The 20539-nt window shown below is 46.4% G+C and overlaps 1 protein-coding gene and 1 long non-coding RNA gene across 3 annotated transcripts in view; one reads left to right on the top strand and one right to left on the bottom strand.

Annotated features, from left to right (window-relative positions):
• The window catches only part of LOC105486508 (uncharacterized), an 83633-nt gene extending 81007 nt beyond the window's left edge, over positions 1 to 2626 (bottom strand). For both annotated transcript variants that reach the window (XR_011612207.1, XR_011612208.1), the window contains exon 1: positions 2455 to 2626. This is a non-coding gene — a long non-coding RNA (uncharacterized lncRNA). The remainder of the gene's footprint in view (positions 1 to 2454) is intronic.
• Positions 2627 to 11590: 8964 nt separating this feature from the next.
• The window catches only part of LOC105486509 (tyrosine 3-monooxygenase/tryptophan 5-monooxygenase activation protein theta), a 48323-nt gene continuing 39374 nt past the window's right edge, over positions 11591 to 20539 (top strand). The window contains exon 1 of the mRNA XM_011749406.2: positions 11591 to 11884. Coding sequence (XP_011747708.1) covers positions 11591 to 11884 — 294 coding nt within the window. The remainder of the gene's footprint in view (positions 11885 to 20539) is intronic.

Genomic DNA, 20539 nt, shown 5'->3' with positions numbered 1-20539 from the left:
ATAAGAAAATAAAACAAAATGTAAAACTCAATGGGTTAAAAAAACAACACAAAACAAAAAAACCCAGCAGGTTTTAAAGATTGGGGTAAAAAGAATGTGGTCCCAATCTTTGTTTTTTTTGTTTTGTTTTTTTAGAGACGGAGTCCTACTCTGTCGCCCAGGCTGGAATGCAGTAGCATAATCTCGACTCACTGCAACCTCCACCTCCCAGGTTCAAGTGATTCCCCTGTCTCAGCCTTCTAAGTAGCTGGGATTACAGGCTCCCGCCACCATGCCCGGCTAATTCTTGTATTTTTAGTAGAGACGGGGTTTCACCATCTTGGCCAGGCTGGTCTCGAACTCCTGACCTCGTGATCCACTCACCTCGGCCTCCCAAAGTGCTGGGATTACAAGCGTGAGCCACGGTGCCCGGCCATGTGGTCCCAATCTTTAGCAGTGACCTCATCTCCCACCTCCTTGCCTGCTGCCCACACACACACCATATCCCAACAAATCCGTTCCAAAACTGCCATGCCTTCTCATGACTCCTTGCCCTGTACATGTTGTTCCTTCTCTCTGGGATGCACCTCTCCCTCTACCAATGGCTGGGAACATCTTCAGACCCATTTAAATAAGTCACCTCCTCTGCAAAGCCTTCACACCTCCACACACTTGGCACCCAATGTGACCTTCTTCTCAAAGGCACAGGCCATGTCTTTGTGCCCTAGGTCTCCCCAAGGCCTAGCAGACACTCAGTGAATGTTTGTTAACTGTTTAATGAATATGAGTTTTGTCCTCATCTGGGGGAGCTTGACAAGACCTACATAAATGAAGTTATTCATTTCTAAAAAGTGTGATGCAATCTAGAGGTAGAATCGCATCTTCAACAAGAGGCAGATCTTTGTGGGTCTTGGAGGAGGGCAAGTCTGGGGAGGGAAAAGCCTTCCAGGTAGGGGCATCGATGACAGTAAAGCTCCCCCAACCTTTTCCAGAGAGAGAAACATGAAATCCAGGCTAAGGCTTTTCCCAGGCTCCAGCTTCTGCACACTGTCCAAGCATAGCTTTTGCTTCTTTTTTCTGCCATGTAGACTGGAAACCCAAGTATAACTGCAGGGGATGTGCTATTTTTGGGCTGCCCAGCCTCTGAAGCCCCTTTCTTTGTTGGAAGAATCCCCCACTTTACGAATCTTAGTGGGAAGTGGAGCCCACTTTCCTTTTTGAAAGGTGTACATTCTAGATACTTATTCCCCCTAGCTTATCTTGAACCTTGGCATGGCACGTGACTTGGGCCTGGCCAGAAACCACAGCCAGGATTTTGAATCTGGAGTGAATGATCCAAAGCAGCAGGGACTGTGGAGAATTCCTTTGTGGGGCAGCAGCAAGGCTTGGTGTCATGGATTTCAATGAGAGTAGAGGGTACTGGACTGTGTTGGCATCCAGGTTCCAGGACCTGGTGCCATGGAGTCAGTGCAGCATGCTGTGATGTCTGCTGTTTAGTGGCAGAAGCAACAGGGATCTCCCTGGGAGAGGTCTGCATGGTGATTTGGGCCATGGTTCTAGCTGCACACCCTCCCAGCGCCTGCTCATTCAATAAGCCTGCTTCACCAACATGCCTCACCATCAGTAAGAAGTAATAGTCTTATATTTCAATCCACTAGAGTTGGTTTCTTTCATTTGCAAATAAGGACTCTGATATAGTAATTAATACAGACCAAGCTAGGCCCCTGGTCTTCAGGAAAGGGAAAGAAAATATGCATTTTCTGAGCATCTACTAGGTGCTTACTAGTGTTCTAAAAACTTCAGCTAATGTACCTAGATGTGCTTTTTTCCTGGATGCTTTGAGGATCTTGGAGTGATAATCTCATCTGCACTGCCCAGACCTCTGACAGTGTAGGGGCTGTCAGAGCCCTGCTTCATCAACATCACCTCCAGGCCGAGGTTTCAGCATCAGCCTCCAGATCCCAGCCCCGGCAGGGACAGCTTATATGGCAGCTACAACTGCCCAGCAAAGACCCAAGACTGCCTGCTTTGGCCTGGTGAGCTAAATCCTCATTTCACCGACTTCTTGCATTTTTTATTTTAATGTCTCTCATTTGGTCTCATGTTCTAAATCTCTTGGCTCAAGAAGCAACAAGTTGCTACCTTTTGTCCTCTATTCTAGGAAGTTTGTGTGACGGTTGTAGCAGCTGGATTCCGTCTGAACACATTCCAGCAATTTGCCTGCTGCAGGATCCTTCAGAGTGAGGCTGGCCGCATCAGTCTGGTCAACTGCAGCTCTGAGTTTCAGAACCACAATCAGTGAGTGTGGCTGGGACCGTTTGCATCAATTACAGCAATTGCTGTCCCCAGGCAGAGAGCATCTCATATTAATAGCTGAGTGGGTTGATGAAACTCTGTTTTTTTCCAGGGGTGGCTTTTGATGTAACAAGCTTTTATGTCCTTTGTCTAGATGAATGACGGCCCCAAATATCTTACCTGGGTTTTCCCTGGTTTAAGGAAATCCAGAAGAGTAATCATCCAAATAAATCAGGGTGATTGATCACATTCAAAAGGGTTCTTTTCTCTCTCTGCAAAAGGTTTCTTCACTGGGTTCTCTCAGCTGCCTTCTGGTGCAGTTGAGAATTTGTTTACAGAACTGGACATGACTAAGGAGAAGGAGGGCGGTCAGGGGCTGCCTGGATCTTCCAGCCCCTCCCAGCTAGAGTCACGGGTGCCTCCAGCTGTGTGCTGGAGCCTGGCCAGAGCCTGAAGCTGTCCTGACCGGCAGCCTCAGCTCTGTCCTTTGGGTACTGTGCACTAGCCTATGACTCCTCCTTCCATCCTTTGTGAATTCGTCCACTTGGCCATTGCTTTCTTGGCACCCAGCGTGTCTGCCAAGCACTCTGCTAGGCACTGGGGCTACACAGGCAAATCACATGGATGTAGCACCCCCTCTCTGAGATACCTTCAGCTATTGGACAAGTGGACCAGAGGAAGCAACATCAAATAACTACCTGCTTGGGGAGTCCAGGATGGGGGCGCTCACCTAGCTGAGAGGGGCTCAGAGCCCTAGAACACCCCAGGGAGAAAGTGCCATTTCCTCGAAGACCTGAGAGATGAGCGGGTAGCCAGGGGAAGATGGCAGCAGAGCAAAGCCCAGAAGAGGCTGAAGCAGAGAGAAGGAATGGAGCCAGAAGAGAAGACAGAGAGGAGTCAGGGAGCTCCTCACCAGCCTTCCTCCCTGGAGCTTCCTAACAACCCTGTGGGCTAGGACTCTCACTACCATCACCCCCATTTTATAAATGGGGAAACTGAGGCACAGAGCGGCCAGCTGACCTGCCCAACGTCACATATCTCGTGAGTAGTGCAGCCATGATTTGAACCCAGGTCATCTGGCTCCTGAGTCCAACCACCATGCTGAGCTGCAGCTGAATAACGGTGAAGGGTTTTAAGTCACAAAGCAAAATGAAGGTCACACTTGCGTTTTTTTGTTTTATTTATTTATTTATTTATTTTATTTATTTTTTTTTGAGACGGAGTCTGGCTCTGTCGTCCAGGCTGGAGTACAGTGGCCAGATCTCAGCTCACTGCAAGCTCCGCCTCCGGGGTTTACGCCATTCTCCTGCCTCAGCCTCCCAAGTAGCTGGGACTACAGGCGCCCGCCACCTCGCCTGGCTAGTTTTTTTTTTGTATTTTTTAGTAGAGACGGGGTTTCACTGTGTCAGCCAGGATGGTCTCGATCTCCTGACCTCGTGATTCGCCCGTCTCGGCCTCCCAAAGTGCTGGGATTACAGGCTTGAGCCACCGCGCCCGGCCTTGTTTTGTTTTTGAGACGGAGTCTCGCTCTGTCGCCCAGGCTGGAGTGCAGTGGCTGGATCTCAGCTCACTGCAAGCTCCGCCTCCCGGATTCACGCCATTCTCCTGCCTCAGCCTCCCGAGTAGCTGGGACTACAGGCGCCCACCACCTCGCCTAGCTAATTTTTTGTATTTTTTAGTAGAGACGAGGTTTCACCGTGTTAGCCAGCATGGTCTCGATCTCCTGACCTCGTGATCTGCCCATCTTGGCCTCCCAAAGTGCTGGGATTACAGGCTTGAGCCACCGCGCCCGGCCCACACTTGCGTTTTTTACAGAGCTCCTCCTGCTAAAGGGGTTGAGGGTAGCACAGCGAGTCTCCCAGCATGTCCTGGGCTTTTAAAGTGCCCCATGTGCTTGGTGCTGAGCTGGTTAGGGCAGGAGGAGGAGAGGTAGAAGAGTCCTCTGCACCTCAGCTGCCTAGCTCTCCTGGCTGGTCACATTCCAACTTCGTATCCAGATCCACCTTTTCGGGAGTCAGCACCGTCCAAACGAAACTCCAGCACAAGGAGAAACACCTGTGCCTTCCTCCCTTCCCAGGGGCCCCTCCAAGGGCAGCAGGAAGGATGGAAACACAGATTGGCATGACCTCAGTGGCTGTCCCCACAGGGGTCCCTTTCACTCCATAGCCTTCTGGTGCCTGAGCCCACACTCATGTCTCCCTTCTCTCAACTCCCATAGCACTTATTGTGAGAAGCACACAATCAACTCCTGTGTGCATTGTTCTCTAGCTGTTTTGTGGTCATTCATCTCTTCAACTATCTCGAATTGTCTGGAGATGAGTCATAATTAGGGAGATGATTATGTACCAAAACTTAAAAAAATCCCAACTCTCATATATGTCCAGAGAGAGACAGAGAGAGAACGTATATGTCTACGTATAATACGAAGCATAAAAATACGAAACATAATGACCATTTTTTTGTGATGATTAAGGCTAATTGCCGCGTACCTAGGGCCTGCCTGGGACATATGGGCCATGTACCTCGACACTATTTGGCCCTGGCCTCTCCAGCTTTTTTATGAGCTCTTTATGGGTTTGTCATCTCTGCCTTGTCCACTGATTGCCTTGCATAGACCATAGAAATGGGCTCCCCAAAGCCCTAGCTGTCACTCTACTCAAAGTCATCTGCGGAAATGTGGAGTAGATTTCAGAGGAAGTGTCGGGAATAATTCTGCTCCCACCTTCTAAGTAGCCACTTCTGGACTGCTGTGGACCCGGAAACCTGGTAACTGAACAACTTGCAACTGAAGAGAAAGGGGATTTTCCCTGCCTTTGCTGGCCTCCAGGTTAGGCACCCACCTCTGTGCTCTCAGTCAAGCTCCTTCTAAGCACAGACTGTGTCTTAATCATGCTGGAAACCCCAGCCCTTAGGACAGCATCTGGCAGGTGGAAGACCTTCAAACATTTTGTGGAATGAATTAGCAGGAAATTGAGTCTGAGCGAGGGCTTGGAGAATGCTCCTCTAAGTCTTGTAAGGGTGAGCATCAGTCTGTGATCTTGCGACAGTTTTCTGATGGCTCAGGGACCTTCTGTGCTGGCTTCAAGGTTCTGGGTACACTCTTCCGAGCAGAGGCAATCCTGTATCTATGGAACATCTGCTGAAGACATAGCTCTGCCTTGTGTGCTTTCCTCCTGTGGCTTTACTATTCTAGTGACTCTGCATATGGTTGGGCACATAGTAAGCACACAAGGCCAATGGTCAGCGTTATTGGAAACGCATCCTGAATGGTCTGGATCCAGTCTCCAAACAAGCCTTCACTGAATGCCTTCTGTGGCCCAGTAAAGTCACCAGGGACATGCAGGTCAGATGTAACTTCTCCCACTGGGAGGTAGCAGTCTGATGGTGGTAGTGGGAGAGGACGGGAACCATGTAGACAATTAAAGGGAACAGACAAGGGACAAGGATGCACCTCTTTCGCTGCTGGATGTGTTGAGCATAGAAACAGAGCCTTCTACATGAAAATAAAATCAGCCTCTGACTCACGGGTAGATACATATTCAGCCGCCCACCAGCCTCAAATAACTAAACATTGTTCCCAGGCCAGCAAACACTGGAGCTTCTGTCTTCCACTGCAGGTAGCACAGATTCTTGCTTGTTGTAATAGAAGATTGAAATCAGACAGACCTGTTTTTAAGTCTTAACTCTAAAGTTTACCAATTGGGATAGGTAATTTAACCTCTCTGAGCATCAGTTTAGTCAGCCAGTGGGAACTACAATAGCTAAGTTTACCCAGCTGTTGAGCAGTCACCGAATACAAGATTTAAAAACAAACAAACAAACAAACAAAAAAAACCCTTACCCTCAAGAGGCTCATGGTCCGGTAAGGGAGAGAAGAGAGACTGGTATGTTGCAGACACACATTAAAAGATATTAAAAGATATCCATATCTGACCAGGCGTAGTGGCTAACACCTGTAATCCCAGCACTTTAGGAAGCCAAGGTGGGCAGATCACCTGAGGTCACGGGTTCAAGACTAGCCTGACCAACATGGTGAAACTCCATCTCTACCAAAAATACAAAAATTAGCCAGGCGTGGTGGCATGTGCCTGTAGTCCCAGCAACTTAGGAGGCTGAGGCAGGAGAATTGCTTGAACCCGGGAAGTAAAGGTTGCAGCGAGCCGAGATCGCTGGGCAACAGAGTGAGGCTCCAAAGAAAAGAAACAGATATCCATATCATTTGTTGGGTAAAAAAAAGGTTACTAAATGCATTCAATAGAATACACACATGTATTTATATGCATGTGTATGTGTGTAGAGAGAGAGATTTATTAAAAGGAATTTGTTCACACAGTTACGGATGCTGGCAAGTTCAAAACCTGCAGGCCAGCAGGATGTAGATCCAGGAGAGCTCATGTTCCCTTTCTAGTTCTAAAAGCATCTGCGGGGGACACAGGAAGGGCCGGCGCTTCGGATGGAGTCTGAAGGCAGTCTGCTGGAAAGTTCCCTCTTGCTCAAATAAGGATGCTTTTTGTGTTCTTTTCAGGTCTTCTGACTTGATGAGGCCCACCCATATTAGGGAGTGCAAACTGCTTATTCAAAGTCTACTGATCTAGGCCAGGTGCAGTGGCTCACACCTATAATCCCAGCACTTTGGGAGGCTGAGGCAGGTGGATCACTTGAGGTCAGGAGTTCAAGACCAGCCTGGCCAACATGATGAAACCCCGTCTCTACTAAAAATACAAAAATTAGCCAGGCATGGTGGTGCCCATCTATAATTCCAGCCACTCAGGAGGCTGAGGCAGGAGAATCGCTTGAACCAGGGAGGTGAGGGCTGCAGTGAGCCAAGATCACACCACTTTGCTCCAGCCTGGGTGACAGAGTGAGACTGTCTCAAAAAACAAAACCAAAAAAACCACCACCAACAACAAAGTCCACTGATTTAAACGCTAATCTCATCCAAAAACACCCTCACAGAAACACTCAGAATAGTGTTTGACTAAGTATCTGGGTATTGTGATCCACCAAGTTGACACATACAACTAACCATCACCTTGAACAAAGTGAATAAAGTTTCAAACTAAGGAATATGTAGAAAGACTTCCTTGACCAGGCTCCCTTGATTTCCCCATCTATCTGTGACTCTGCGAAACCTCATTTAGCACCCACAGGCCAGGTGGGGGCAACTCTTTATCTGCCCACTGCACAGAAGCACCAATAGTAATTATATGAAGATTTTGGGTGAAAAGTCCCACTCAAATGTTTGCTTGTCACTAAACTAGCTGCCATATGGCAGGAAAGGAAGAAGTTTCTGGCGATCCACTGGTCTGAGTAAATAAATCACTGAAACAATTTATGAGAGTGAGCTCAACCAGGTCTCATTCATTCTGAAATGTACATGGAATGCAGCCATTCTGTAGACCATTAACTGCACTAATTACAACAATGATTCAAGAGATAAGCTTTCACTAAACATTTAATAAAGTTCTAAGGTTCCTTGCAGCTGGATAGCATCCCCCCAGTGCTGTACCCCATCCCCAAGCAGAGGGAAAGAAGGAAAAAAGAAAATGCTATTTACTGAACACTTGCTATATGCTCAGCATTTTCCTATGTGACAGTTCATTTAATCTCCAAACAACTCTTTGATGTTGCGATGATGATGATGATGATGATGATGATGATGATGATGATGATGATTTTTGAGACAGGGTCTCACTCTGTTGCCTAGGCTGGAGTGCAGAGGTGCAATCATGGCTCATACCAGCCTCAACCTTCTGGCCTCAGGTGATCCTCCCATCTCAGCCTCCCAGGTAGCTGGGACTGCAGGTGTGCGCCATCACGCCCAGATAACTTTTATATTTTTTTGTAGATACAGGTTTTTGCCATGTTGCCTACACTGGTCTGGAACTCTTGGGCTCAAGCAATCCACCATCTCAACCTCCCAAAGTATTGGGATTACAGACATGAGCCACTGTGCCCAGCTGGGATTATTTTTCCAGATTACAGATAGAGGGAACTGAGTTTCACAGAAGATCAAGGTATCCAAGCTCAAATCACATATAAATAGCAGGGCTGGATTTTAGGGTCTTCTGGCTCCATGTTCATGTGCTCCTTTTTGTTCCAGGAGTTTCTTCATACCAGGTAACTTAGAAAAAATAACAAGAACTTCATAAATAAGGTAATAATTTCTCAGTACGCCCTTTGCTAGCTGTCTGTTCCCTGCACTTCTTCCCAGTATGTTGGATGTGATGCTTAACAGGTTTCATATTTACTAGGGAGAAACTCTTAGAAGACAGAGGCTGGTCTGATCTGTCCTAGGTTCTCTGCAGCACCTAGCAGAGATCTGGGGAGACTTGGTGAGGCAGCCTCAGCAGTGGTTAAAAAGATGGGCTTTGGCACCCAAACTGCATGGGGTCCGTATCCAAGTTCTGCCGCTCTCTAGCTGTGTGGCCCTGTACATCATGCTTGACCACCCTGTGCCTTCATTTCCTTGTCTGTGAAATAGAGACGGTGAGCATAATAACACCTACTTTGTAGTGGCATTAAGCAGATTGGATAAGTTAATTCTCGCTAAAAGACTTAAAATAGTGCTTGACACATGCAATCACTCAACACACATTAGTTCTTTCTGTGTCCAGGGACTTCAAGTTCCCAGAGCCTTATTTCTCTCCAACCCGAGTTCTTTCAGGCACAGAAGCCTTTAGCTATGCAGAGGGTCCTCTGAATCTTCCTAAAATGCAATTTTATACTGCATCATTGGTTGGAAGCAGTTTTTACCCATGATTCTAGATGATTGCAACCAGATGAGTTGGTGTTCAATAAATATTTGATTGAATGAAAGCAGAAATTTCAGAGACTGAGGTACAGAAAGCAGCAAAAACTTGCCCAAGGTCACTGGGGGAGACAGCAGCACAGCCTAGACTTTCTGACAAAGAATTTAGTGTGCTTGCTCCTTCTGGTAGCACCTCTCCCTACCACAGAGGTCCCATCCCCTGACGATTTCCTCTCCAGGGTCTCTATCCCCTATCCACCTCCACTGGCTTCTCCCCTTGCCCGGGTTGCCTCTAATTTTGGTGAGCTTGAAATTCACTGGTCATACAGAAGGCATTTTATCTGACCTTCCACATGCAAATTCTTTCCATTGGGATTTCTCGGTGTCCAGCTCCACCCCAGCCCACAGGGCCATAAACACTCATGTGTCTGCAGTGGGGCCCCAGGGATTCCAGAAATAACAGCAGGGCCCTCCATTAGAAGGCTGGAACATAGTAAGGCATTTCTGCGTTAAGACACAGGCCCTTTCCAATCCAGGCCGCTCCTGTCTGTCAAAGCACAAAGCAACCTTTACAAGTCAGGACAGGGAGGGGCAGTCAAGAGGGAGTCTGAATTTCTGGAAAGTCGCACCTTCTCCTCCCATCTGTCTGCACTCTCAGATCTCCCATTCTAGAGATTCTCCGGATTCGCTCAGGTCTCCACCGAGAATGGGAAATTCTTTCTTGCCTGTGGCATTCTTGGGCCTTCTATGATCCATTCTCCCTAGACCTGCTGGAATCGGGATCATAGCAGCGTGAACCCAGAGGGCAATTCGCATCTTAAGATGGCACAAAGGCCACTCGCCAGACGGGCAGGACAGCCACCCTACCTGGATGGAGTTAGGGGACTGGAGTGCCAAGAGAGACAGGAGTGGTTTAAAAGGAAAGGGAGCTGCCAGGGATTACCCTGAATGGGAGGGGCCTGGGGAAATCTTTCTCACTTCAGCAGGGTGTTCCCCAGGAGGAGAAAATCAGAAATCGACATCCAGGGAGAGGATTTCGGCTTTTCAAGTGTGCTCTTACAAATAATACCAGAAACAAAAAGCGTGTGCGCATGTGACAATGATGTGAAAAATTATGGATTTAGATGCATAACCTGGAAAGCCTGAAAGAAACATAAAAATTGCTTTTTTGCGGGGAGCGATGTTATGGGCAGGGTTTTTGTGGGGGGGTGGGAAGGGGTGGTTCTAGGTGTTTTCCTGCAGATTGTGCTGAATGTCATTTCCCATTTTAAAGAAAACCACAATACTTGGCATTGTCACAGAGACTCGCCTGGATCTTCTGGGACCTACCTTTTCACAAGGGAAGTTTTTGTTTTAGGGTGCCCATCTGAAAACCTGAATTTATCACGTACGTGCCATACTGAAGCCACTGTCTCCAGGAATCAATTATTCTTTAATAGGGATGCGGTTTGCTTAATTCCCAGCCCTAATGGCAACGTGATTAAGGTCTGGGTTTAGTATCTTGGGATCCAAACCTTTGTCACAGATCGGAAGGTGGAGGAAAGAAAGGCCCCTGTGCTCCCAAACAGCTGAATATGTCACCCTCCAGTTCAGACTCGGCCAGAGACCTTGAGATGCAATGCACCATCCGCACCGGGAGACGTGGTCGCCGCTTCGGAGGTCGTGCGCGCCTCTGGGTCTCGTGCCGCACCCAGAAGTGCCGGGGTGGCGGGGAGACTGAGGGGAGTTGGTAACGGCATCGCCATGGCAACAGTGACGTCCTTTTACCCTGGATCTAATTGGAGGAAACCCCGTGGCCGAAGCTGCAGCCTGCCGGCCAACCGAACTTCCCCGCGCCGACCCACCCTCCTAGCCTCCGCGTTCCCTCCCGCTCCGCCCCCCTCGCCCCCTTCCGCGCGCTCAGTCCTCATTGGCCAGCGGCGCGTCGGGGGGCGGGACTCTCGGGCCAAGCTCGGCGCATCATTGGGCGGCGGACCGCCCCTCGGCTCCGGGGTAGGCTGAGACGGGAGGGTCCTCAGCTAAAGCCAAAAGCAGATCAAAGTGGTGGGACACTCGTCGCGACCGCGGAGACGTGAAGGTGAGCACCTGGGTCGGCCCGCGGGCATCCAACGGCCGCTCTGGGCTTGAGGGCCGGGCAGAGGTGCCGCCCTCGCGAGCAGCCGGCTGTCGATTCCGCTCCCCTCAGGGACGGCTCCGGGCGGGAAGGTGCGGGGCCAACGGTCGCTTCCATCTTGGGCCGGCCGGGCGGGGGTGGCGGGAGCGGTCGCGGCTCGGGCTCTGTGCGCGCGGGGCCTTCGCGCCGCCCCCGCCTCCTCCCGTCGCGGACCGCGGCCTCCCCGGGCGCCCGGCGGGGGCGGGGGCGGGGGAGAGGGAAATTCAAGCGGCCGCATGTGCGAGAGACAAAAGCGGGCGGCGGGCCGCATTGTCTGACGGCGCTCCCTCCCTGCTTTTTGTTCTCGCCTCGCCGCCCCGCCCCTCCGCAGCTCTCGAGGCTCCTCCCGCTCCGGGTCGGCGCTCTCCCTCGCTCTCCTCGCCCTCCGCCCCGGCCCCGGCCCCGCGCCCGCCATGGAGAAGACTGAGCTGATCCAGAAGGCCAAGCTGGCCGAGCAGGCCGAGCGCTACGACGACATGGCCACCTGCATGAAGGCAGTGACCGAGCAGGGCGCCGAGCTGTCCAACGAGGAGCGCAATCTGCTCTCCGTGGCCTACAAGAACGTGGTCGGGGGCCGCAGGTCCGCCTGGAGGGTCATCTCGAGCATCGAGCAGAAGACCGACACCTCCGACAAGAAGTTGCAGCTGATTAAGGACTATCGGGAGAAAGTGGAGTCCGAGCTGAGATCCATCTGCACCACGGTCCTGGTGAGTCCTCGGCGCGGGGAGCAGGGGAGGCCTTTTGTGCGATACTTTTCATTGAGAGTTTCGCGGGCACGGAAAGAAAGGTGAGCCGGGGCTTACCGGACTCTGCCGAGGTGGAGGGTTTCAGGTGAGCCCTGACTTCCCTTCTGTGTCTCTCCGGTTCTAGAGACTCAAGAGGCTGCTTTTCCAAGGATAAGTTCTTTTTTTTTTTTTTTTTCTTTCCCCCAGATGCTGGGTAGCTACCAAACGATGGAACTTGGAAACATCCAAGTAGGTCTCTGCGAGACTGAAAGGCGTTTTCAAGTTTCTTGTGCGGGGAGATCTGTGAGCTCTCTAATGGCTTCAGGCAGTTGAAAGAAGGCGCAGGCACCTTTTTGTTACAGACAATGTAGTAGGGATTTTTTCCCAAACCCAGTAATGGAAACTTACTTCGAAAATCTGAACAGATACTTTATTTTTCAAGCAAGAGTATCTGTTGCGCTCCCCCCCACCCCCTATAAACAGCAGAGGAGGGGAGTTCGGTAAATGTGAAAAGGGCACAGCTCTATCTGAAGAACACAATGTCCTGGTAAATTTCAACATTTAATAACATTTCCTTGCTGTTGCACAGCTGTGCTTAAACACTACTGTTGAAGTGAATTCGTTTCTAGTGTGGAGCGGACAAGGAAAGCTTTCCAGGTTTTGAACTGTCCAGTCTTAGCAAGGACTATTGTTGGGTGGAGTAGGTGGCTGCTGTGATTCACCCTTATTAGTGAGAGAGAACATTTTTAGCTTTGTCATTGCACGGATCTTTTGATCCGTAGGATAAGTTTTTCAAATTGAAATACCAGCATTATATCCAGGAGTGTTTTTAAATGTTTCAGTGCTGCAAAGAGTCATTTCTATGAATAAAATAGGAAATAATCCGATATGGTTTGCCTTTCTTTAAGTGTCGCTTTTACGAGAGGCCTACTTATTTTTGATGTGTTTGTGCACATCATATTTTAGGTGGGCTTTGATAGACAAGCATAGTAGACTGGCGATTTTTTCAAAAGGGAGTGGAAGAAATAATTTCTCCCTGGCCCCCTCCTCCACCCCGAAGCCTTCTTTCTTCATGTCATCAGAATGGTGTGTTCCCCACCCCTTGTTTAAAAAAAAAAAAAAAAATCCACGAAACTTTTTTAACCTCTTTTTCTAATACGATGACAGGCGATCCGGACAAAATCATGGCTGATGGAAATAACTGGTAAAGGGGGAAAGAAAGTATTGTAGACAGAGTGTGTACTAAAGTGGAGAAAACTTGAGATTATTTACTTTATGAAGTCAAAACTTTGTTGTATTTGTCCGTGTGCTCTTAGCTTCCAGTCCCTGCTTGGCATTGAAGAAACACTTGTAAAAGCTTTTTGGACTGAATTGCCTGTATTAAAAAATTTTGCCAACTTGAAAGTAATGGTAGACTTCAACTTGAGTAACATATGGTAATGGCTATTAACAGCATTATCTGTTACCAAGGGAAGACTCACAAGAATTACATATGTTAAGGTTTTCTATATATGTATTTTGGGTGCTCTCACAGCATATTTCAGTCTCTTTCTGTTCAGTTTTTTACTTTTCAGTTATGTTGAAGCAATTCAGAATCACCACATGATTTTTCTTTTTCTCGAGCAAGGTGACTCTGAGCCGAAGGAATATTCGTTTTATTTTGTGGCTCTTATAAATTCTGATTTTTACGATAGCATTAGTGGGGGAAGAGTTTTGCTTAGTTGATATGTAGCTTGAGAGATAGACCAGGTGACGTTAGAATAGAACTTTCATACAGACCATTTCAATGGGGACAACCCCTGAATTTAGGACAGTCTCTTTTATATACTGAGAAGAAATAGAGTAGTTTAGCTTGATGAATCTGAGACACCAAGGTGTAAATGAAATATTCATAAAATGGCATAAGAAGCTAACTGGGGCTTGGTGGCCAACCTATAAAAAAATATCTTGGGAAAGCACTTTTTCAAGTTGGCAACTATATTGAGAGCTTTCTGTGTGCCAGGCATTGTGCTCTAAGTAATATGGGGAAGTACAAAACAGAATTGTGGATTTTGCCCTCTGATGATTCATAATTTAGAGAGCATGTGAGAGATACACAAACATAAATAACACAATATTCCCATCAGACAGTTAATGAACACAGTGCTATGTAGTCTGAAGGAAATAGAAACCTTTGAAAAGGCTTCACAAAGATAGGTTTTTGAGGGCTGAACATTGAGGGAAGAGGCTGGCGGAGGTGTCAGGATTAAAGGCCGAAGGAATACCTGAATATCCGGGATAGGGCTTTTTCAGGAAACAATGTGTCGGCATGGCTGGAGCAGAGTTCATGTGTAGAGTTGTTGCAGGAGACAAGCCTGGAAAGGAAGGCAGGAATGATCATTTATAGAAGGTTGGAGTAAGGGGGTTTCTTCATTTGGTTGATGGGAAACTGGAGTTTTTTTAAAGTTTTATTTATTTATTGTAGAGATGGGGTCTTGTTATGCCTGGGCATAACAAGACCCCATCTCTACAATAAATAAATAAAACTTGGGGTCTTGAACTTCTGGCCTCAAGCAGTCCTCATGACTTAGCCTCCCAAAGTCCTGGGATTACAGATGTCAGCCACCACTGTACACATAGCAGCATCTAGAATTCGTGGTTTGAGTGCTAACCAACCAGTCTGTGATCTGAACTGATGGACAAGGAAGTGATAGACAAGTGAACAAGAGTCTGATAATTGATGAGTTAGTAATTTAATAAGGAGTCTAGGAAAGTAGAGTAAAACCTAAAATTTCTGAACATGCATGCTAATACAGGGTTTTCTTTTTTTCCTTTGGTGAACAGGAAGAAAAATTTGGTGTGGAGGAGGTGAGACTTGACTTGGTGGTTGTAGAAGACTAGTAGAAGTAACATGAAGGATAGCCAAAATTTTGATAGAAAAGAGCAGATATTCTCAGCCTCTTCTTTCCCTTTCATACAGTAGATTGGGGCAGAATTACTTGAACCATGTATTCAAAATAACTCTGTGAACAACTCTCAACCCTTTTGATAATCATTGTATTGAAAGAGGTTGCTGAACCGTGGAAGCAGAAAAAAATGTTAAAATCCAAAAGTAAGGAACTATAAGTGGACCAAACTCTCTAAGATGAGAGGAGTTAGAGAAGATTTCATCCAGTTAGAGCTGTCTCTCAGTGTCATTGTAAAACCGAAGACTTTGGGCTAAAGTTTCTAAGTCTCTTCCAGTTCTCATAGTTTGGGGCTGTAGGGTAAGTAGGTCCTAGCCATTCTGCTCTGCTCTGACATCCTTCTACCTCTTAAATGAGTAGTTTTTAAAGTCCAAATTGAAGAATGTGAAGAATACATAACAGGTTGAAAACTGGTGACTTCAGCGAAATGGCTTCAGAAAGAAGTGAGGCAGAAGTCATTGGTGATCTTACTGAGTGTTGGGAGGAGCAAAATCTAGGCAAAAAAAAAACTGGGCTTTGGCTGTGGTGGCTCATGCCTGTAATCCCAGCACACTGGGAGGCCAGGGCCAGTGGATCACCTGAGGTCAGGAGTTAGAGACCAGCCTGGCCAACATGGTGAAACCCCATCTCTATTAAAAATACAAAAAAATTAGCCAGGTGTGGTGGCACATGCCTGTAGTCCCAGCTACTTGGGAGGCTGAGGCAGGAGAATCGCCTGAATCTGGGAGGTGAAGGTTGCGCTCCAGCCTGGGCCACAGAGCGAGTCTCTTGTCTGAAAACAAAAACAAAAAACCCTGGGCTTAAATATTACAGGTAAGATGTTTAGGAGTCATTAAGAAGAACTTGGGTATGAGGGAAGGGCAAATGGAAAAAGTTAGAGGGGTTCACAAAGCCCCTCTGGGACTTGGGAACAAAATCTGTCATTTACAAAGTCAGTGACCTTGGAATAAGAACCAGGCAGTTTGAATGTATACAAGATAATTTCTATCTTAAACATCTTATTATCGTCTCCTGTACATCAGTTCTAGTAGAATTTCAGTAAATTGCTTCAGCATAATGCATAAACAAGTTCAGAAACTAAAGTGCATATTATGATTTTTAAAAATAAGAGTCAGTTAAAATAATATGTAGAGAATCTCTGAAAGTTGTCTGTCTTAGTGTAAAAGCTTTGTAACCTTAATTGAGTAATATGCTTGAATTTAGTTGTGTTTAAATTTAATCTCAATAAAAAATGTCTTATGCTGGTCATTATTTTTGAGTAAGACTGATGTTTTTCTTCGTAGTTAATGAATCTGAATGTGATTTTATTGACACAGTGGAAAAAGTATGGACTCTGAATCAATTTTTGAATCATTGCTCCATTACCTTTTAGTTGCATGGACACTGGCAAATTTCTTAATCTCTCAGACTCTCTTTCTTCTGTAAATTGATGAGGATGGTACCTGTTTTTAGAGACTTGTAGTTAGAATAATGGCTCATAATTGACATTTACCAGGCATTCACTGCACACTAAACACTATTTTAAGCATTTTATACTCACTTTGCTCCGCTAAGGTAGGTTGATAGTATTTCTGTTTCACAGTTGAGGAGAATGAGGCATAAAGAAGTTAGTAATGTGGTCAAGATTATAAAGCTAGTAAGTGATAAGAGCAAGGATTTGAACCCAAGTGGCGTAACTGCTTATGACATGGACCACAGTAGGCCCTAAGTGCATGGTAGCTCACTTAAGACCATGGTGTGAATTTCTGTTTTGAGGAATTAGTGCATTTTGATAAATACAAGACATTAATGCTTCTAATGAGGAAGGAAGGTAGATCTGTGATGGGCAAAACTCCCAGTCTGTAATATTGAAGACTTTCTTATACACACAATACTGTAATAAGATTTAAAAACTCATTGACGTTGAGGGTTTTGCCTTTAGATTGTAGGCTGCTTAAAGGCAACAGTTTTGGGGAAGGGGGGGAGTTGGGTGTTTTTTTTTTTTTTTTGAGATGGAGTCTTGCTCTGCCACCCCGGCTGGGGTGCAGTGGCACCATGTCAGCTCACTGCAACCTCTGTCTCCTGGGTTCGAGCAGTTCTCCTCCCTCAGCCTCCTGAGTAGCTGGGATTACAGGCATGACCACCATGCCTGACTAATTTTTTGTATTTTTAGTAGAGACGTGCCTGGCCAGGGTTTTTTGTTGTTGTTGTTTTTTAAAGAATGAAATGGGCTGGACACGGTGGCTCATGCCTGTAATCCTGGCACTTTGGGAGCCTGAGGCAGGTGGGTGACCTGAGGTCAGGAGTTGGAGACCAGCCTGGGCAACATGGTGAAACCCTGTCTCTACTAAAAATACAAAAAGTTAGCCTGGCGTAGTGGCGGGCACCTGTAATCCCAGTTACTTGGGAGGCTGAGGTGAGTTGCTAGAACTGGGGAGACAGAGGTTGCAGTGAGCCGAGGTTGCGCCATTGCACTCCAGACTAGGCAACAGAGCAAAACTCTTGTCTAAAAAAAAAAAAAAAAAAAAGGGTGGAATAGAATATTGTAAGTTTAAGGTTAGATCCGTGTTACCCAACCAGGTGATTTTTACCCACTCCCCACTGCCCCCAGTGGAATTTTGGCAACATCTGGAGACATTTTGGGTTAAGACTTGAGGAAGGAAGGTGCTGCTCATGGCTAGCGGGTAGAGGCCTGAATGCTACTAAACATCATGCGGTGTACAAGACACTCCCCAACAAAGAACCCAGCCCCCCAGTGCCAATAATGCCAAGGTTGAGAACACCTTGGATTAGACCATAAATAAAATGAGCTGTACTAAGTTGTATTGGATTGTGTCATGCTGTCCTTTGATTTCTTCCTAACGTGTTGGTATCTTACCTGAACCTCTTGTCTAGCTAGACTTGTTATTTTTCCCCTTGTCATTATTTTGTGTATGCTGTTAAACTCTACAGTTCACCTTACTGAAACTTATTCAGTGGGTCCTATTTTTTGTTTGATTTGGTTTGATTTGTTTTTATTTTTGAGACAGAGTCTGGCTCTGTGGCCTGAGCTGTGCCACTGGGCTCACTGCAACTCTGTGGCCTGAGCTGCGCCATCTGGGCTCACTGCAACTTCCACCTCCCGTGCTCAAGCCATCCTCCTACCTCAGCATCCGGAGTAGCTGGGACTACAGGCACTTGCCTGGCTAATTTGTATTTTTTATAGAGATGAGGTTTTGCCGTGTTATCCAGGCTGGTCTTGAACTCCTTGTGAGCTCAAGCAATCCACCCAGGCATGAACCACTGTGTCTGGCCGGGTCCTATATTTTCAAAGTGCCACCTCTTCATAGCTGTCTCCAAAGCCTTGAGATTTGCTCTTTTAAAAACTTCGCACAGACTGCAATTATATTGAAATCTATAAATGCAGTGAAAATTGATGAAGGGCAAATGTACTCCCCTCCATCATAGTAGCTTGGCATATGTGGTGCAGACTTTCTTTTTTCTTTTCTTTCTTTCTTTTTTTTTTTTTTTTGGTGATGGAATTTCGCTTCTGTTGCCTAGGCTAGAGTGCAGTGGCGCAATCTCGGCTCACCTCAACCTCTGCCTCCGGGTTCAGGCAATTCTCCTGCGTCAGCCTCAAAAGTAGTTGGGATTACAGGCATGCACCACTACACCCAGCTAATTTTGTATTTTTAGTAGAGACGAGGTTTCTCCCTCCTGGTCAGGTTGGTCTCAAACTCCCGACCTCAGGTGATCCTCCCGCCTCTGCTTCCCAGAGTGCTGGGATTACAGGCGTGAGCCACTGCACCAGGCCGTGGTTCAGACTTTTAACCCAGTGGTGAACATTTAGGTTGTAAACAGTTTTTCTCCAAACAACACTGGGAAGAAGATCGTTGTTGGCATGCTTTATGCTAGGATTTACTTAGGTTCTTGGAAGTGGAATTTCCAAATCAAAAGATTTGTGTTTTTTTCCAGATAGCCCTCTGAAAAGCTATGCGTGTATGCTGTCATCAGCAGTGGTTGAGAAGGCCATTCATTTCCTCTAACCCTTTCCAGCACAAGCAAGTTTAAGTCTCATGTAGTTTCATTTAGAACATGGCATGGCATGGGATTAGTTGAGTCAAGGTGTTGGTTTGGCAGTTGGGAAATCTGGTTGGCTCTTGGCTGTGTTAATGTTCTCTATTTTTGTCGTTAAGACCAATTTTTGTGTTTAGCACTAATTGTTTCCAAGTGGCAACAGAAAATATATCTGAGTTTATACCATTGACTTTCTGGGTATCAAGGGGCTGGTAGAGAGGCATCATTTAAAAGATGTGAAGAGAAGACAAGTTTATCAATTGCTACTTTAATTAAACTCTTAATCCATAGGTAAGTCAGTGATAAATATTTTATGATAAATTACTAGATTTTAAAGCATTGTTTGCATATTGAATATTTAAAGACAAAATGATGATAATACCTAGGACTTCAAAGTAATTGGGGGGATACAGATGAAACAGGAGTGTCTATGAAGTAATATAGTTGCAGCTGGCTTCAATTGGAATTCATTGTACTATTCTCTGTTCTCCTGTGTACCTTTAAAATTTCCCATTATAAGTTTTTCCTCCCCTAGAAATTCCACTCTTAGGTGTTTACGCAAGAGGGAATGATACATGGGGCCAAGATGCATAGGTACAAGAATGTTAATCACAGCTTTATTCTAAGAGCAGAAAACTAGAAATATTCCACTAGTAGGAAAATTGATAAACACTGATGTATATACAAGTGGAATACTACTCAGCATTAAAAAGGAACGGACCGCTGGGTATGGTGGCTCAAGTCTGTAATCCCAGCACTTTGGGAGGCCATGACGGACGGATCACAAGGTCAGGAGATCGAGACCATCTTGGCTAACCTGGTGAAACCCTGTCTCTACTAAAAAATACAAAAAACTAGCCAGGCGAGGTTGCGGGCACCTGTAGTCCCAGCTACTGAGGCAGGAGAATGGCGTAAACCCGGGAGGTGGAGCTTGCAGTAAGCTGAGATCCGGTCACTGCACTCCAGCCTGGGCGACAGATTGAGACTCCGTCTCTCAAAAAAAAAGGAACGGACCACTGATACTACAGCGTGAATGAATTTCAGAAACATGCTAGGTGAAAGAAACTCTGCATGAAAAAGTACATAGTGTGTGTGATTCCATTTATATGAAATTTTAGAACAAACACAGCTTGTTTGTGGTAGGGAAAAAAAAGATCAGGAATAACGGCCTCTGTGGGAGAATAGGCAGAGATTGATTGGGAAGGGGCAGGCTTCTAGGATAATTGTATTTTTTTTTTTTTTTTTTAATACTTTTAAGTTCTGGGATACATGTGCAGAACGTGCAGGTTTCTTTCATAGGTATACATGTGCCGTGGTGGTGTGCTGCACCAATCAGCCTGTCATCTACATTAGGTATTTCTCCAATGCTATTCCTCCCCTAACACCTCTCGACAGGCCCCGGTGTGTGATGTTCCCCTCCTTGTGTTCATGTGTTCTCATTGTTCAGCTCTCACTTATGAGTGAAAACATGCAGTGTTTGGTTTTCTGATCTTGTGATAGTTTGCTGAGAATGATGGTTTCCAGCTTCATCTATGTCCTTGCAAAGGACATGAACTCATCCTTTTTTTATGATTGCATAGTATTCCATGGTGTATATGTGCCACGTTTTCTTGATTCAGTTTATCATTGATGGGCATTTGGGTTGGTTCCCAGTGTT

This window comes from Macaca nemestrina, chromosome 13, assembly GCF_043159975.1.
Source record: "Macaca nemestrina isolate mMacNem1 chromosome 13, mMacNem.hap1, whole genome shotgun sequence".
NCBI classification, from domain to species: Eukaryota; Metazoa; Chordata; class Mammalia; order Primates; family Cercopithecidae; genus Macaca; species Macaca nemestrina.
The sequence above is the reverse complement of the archived record's forward strand: the minus strand, read 5'-3'. Positions and strand labels throughout refer to the sequence as shown.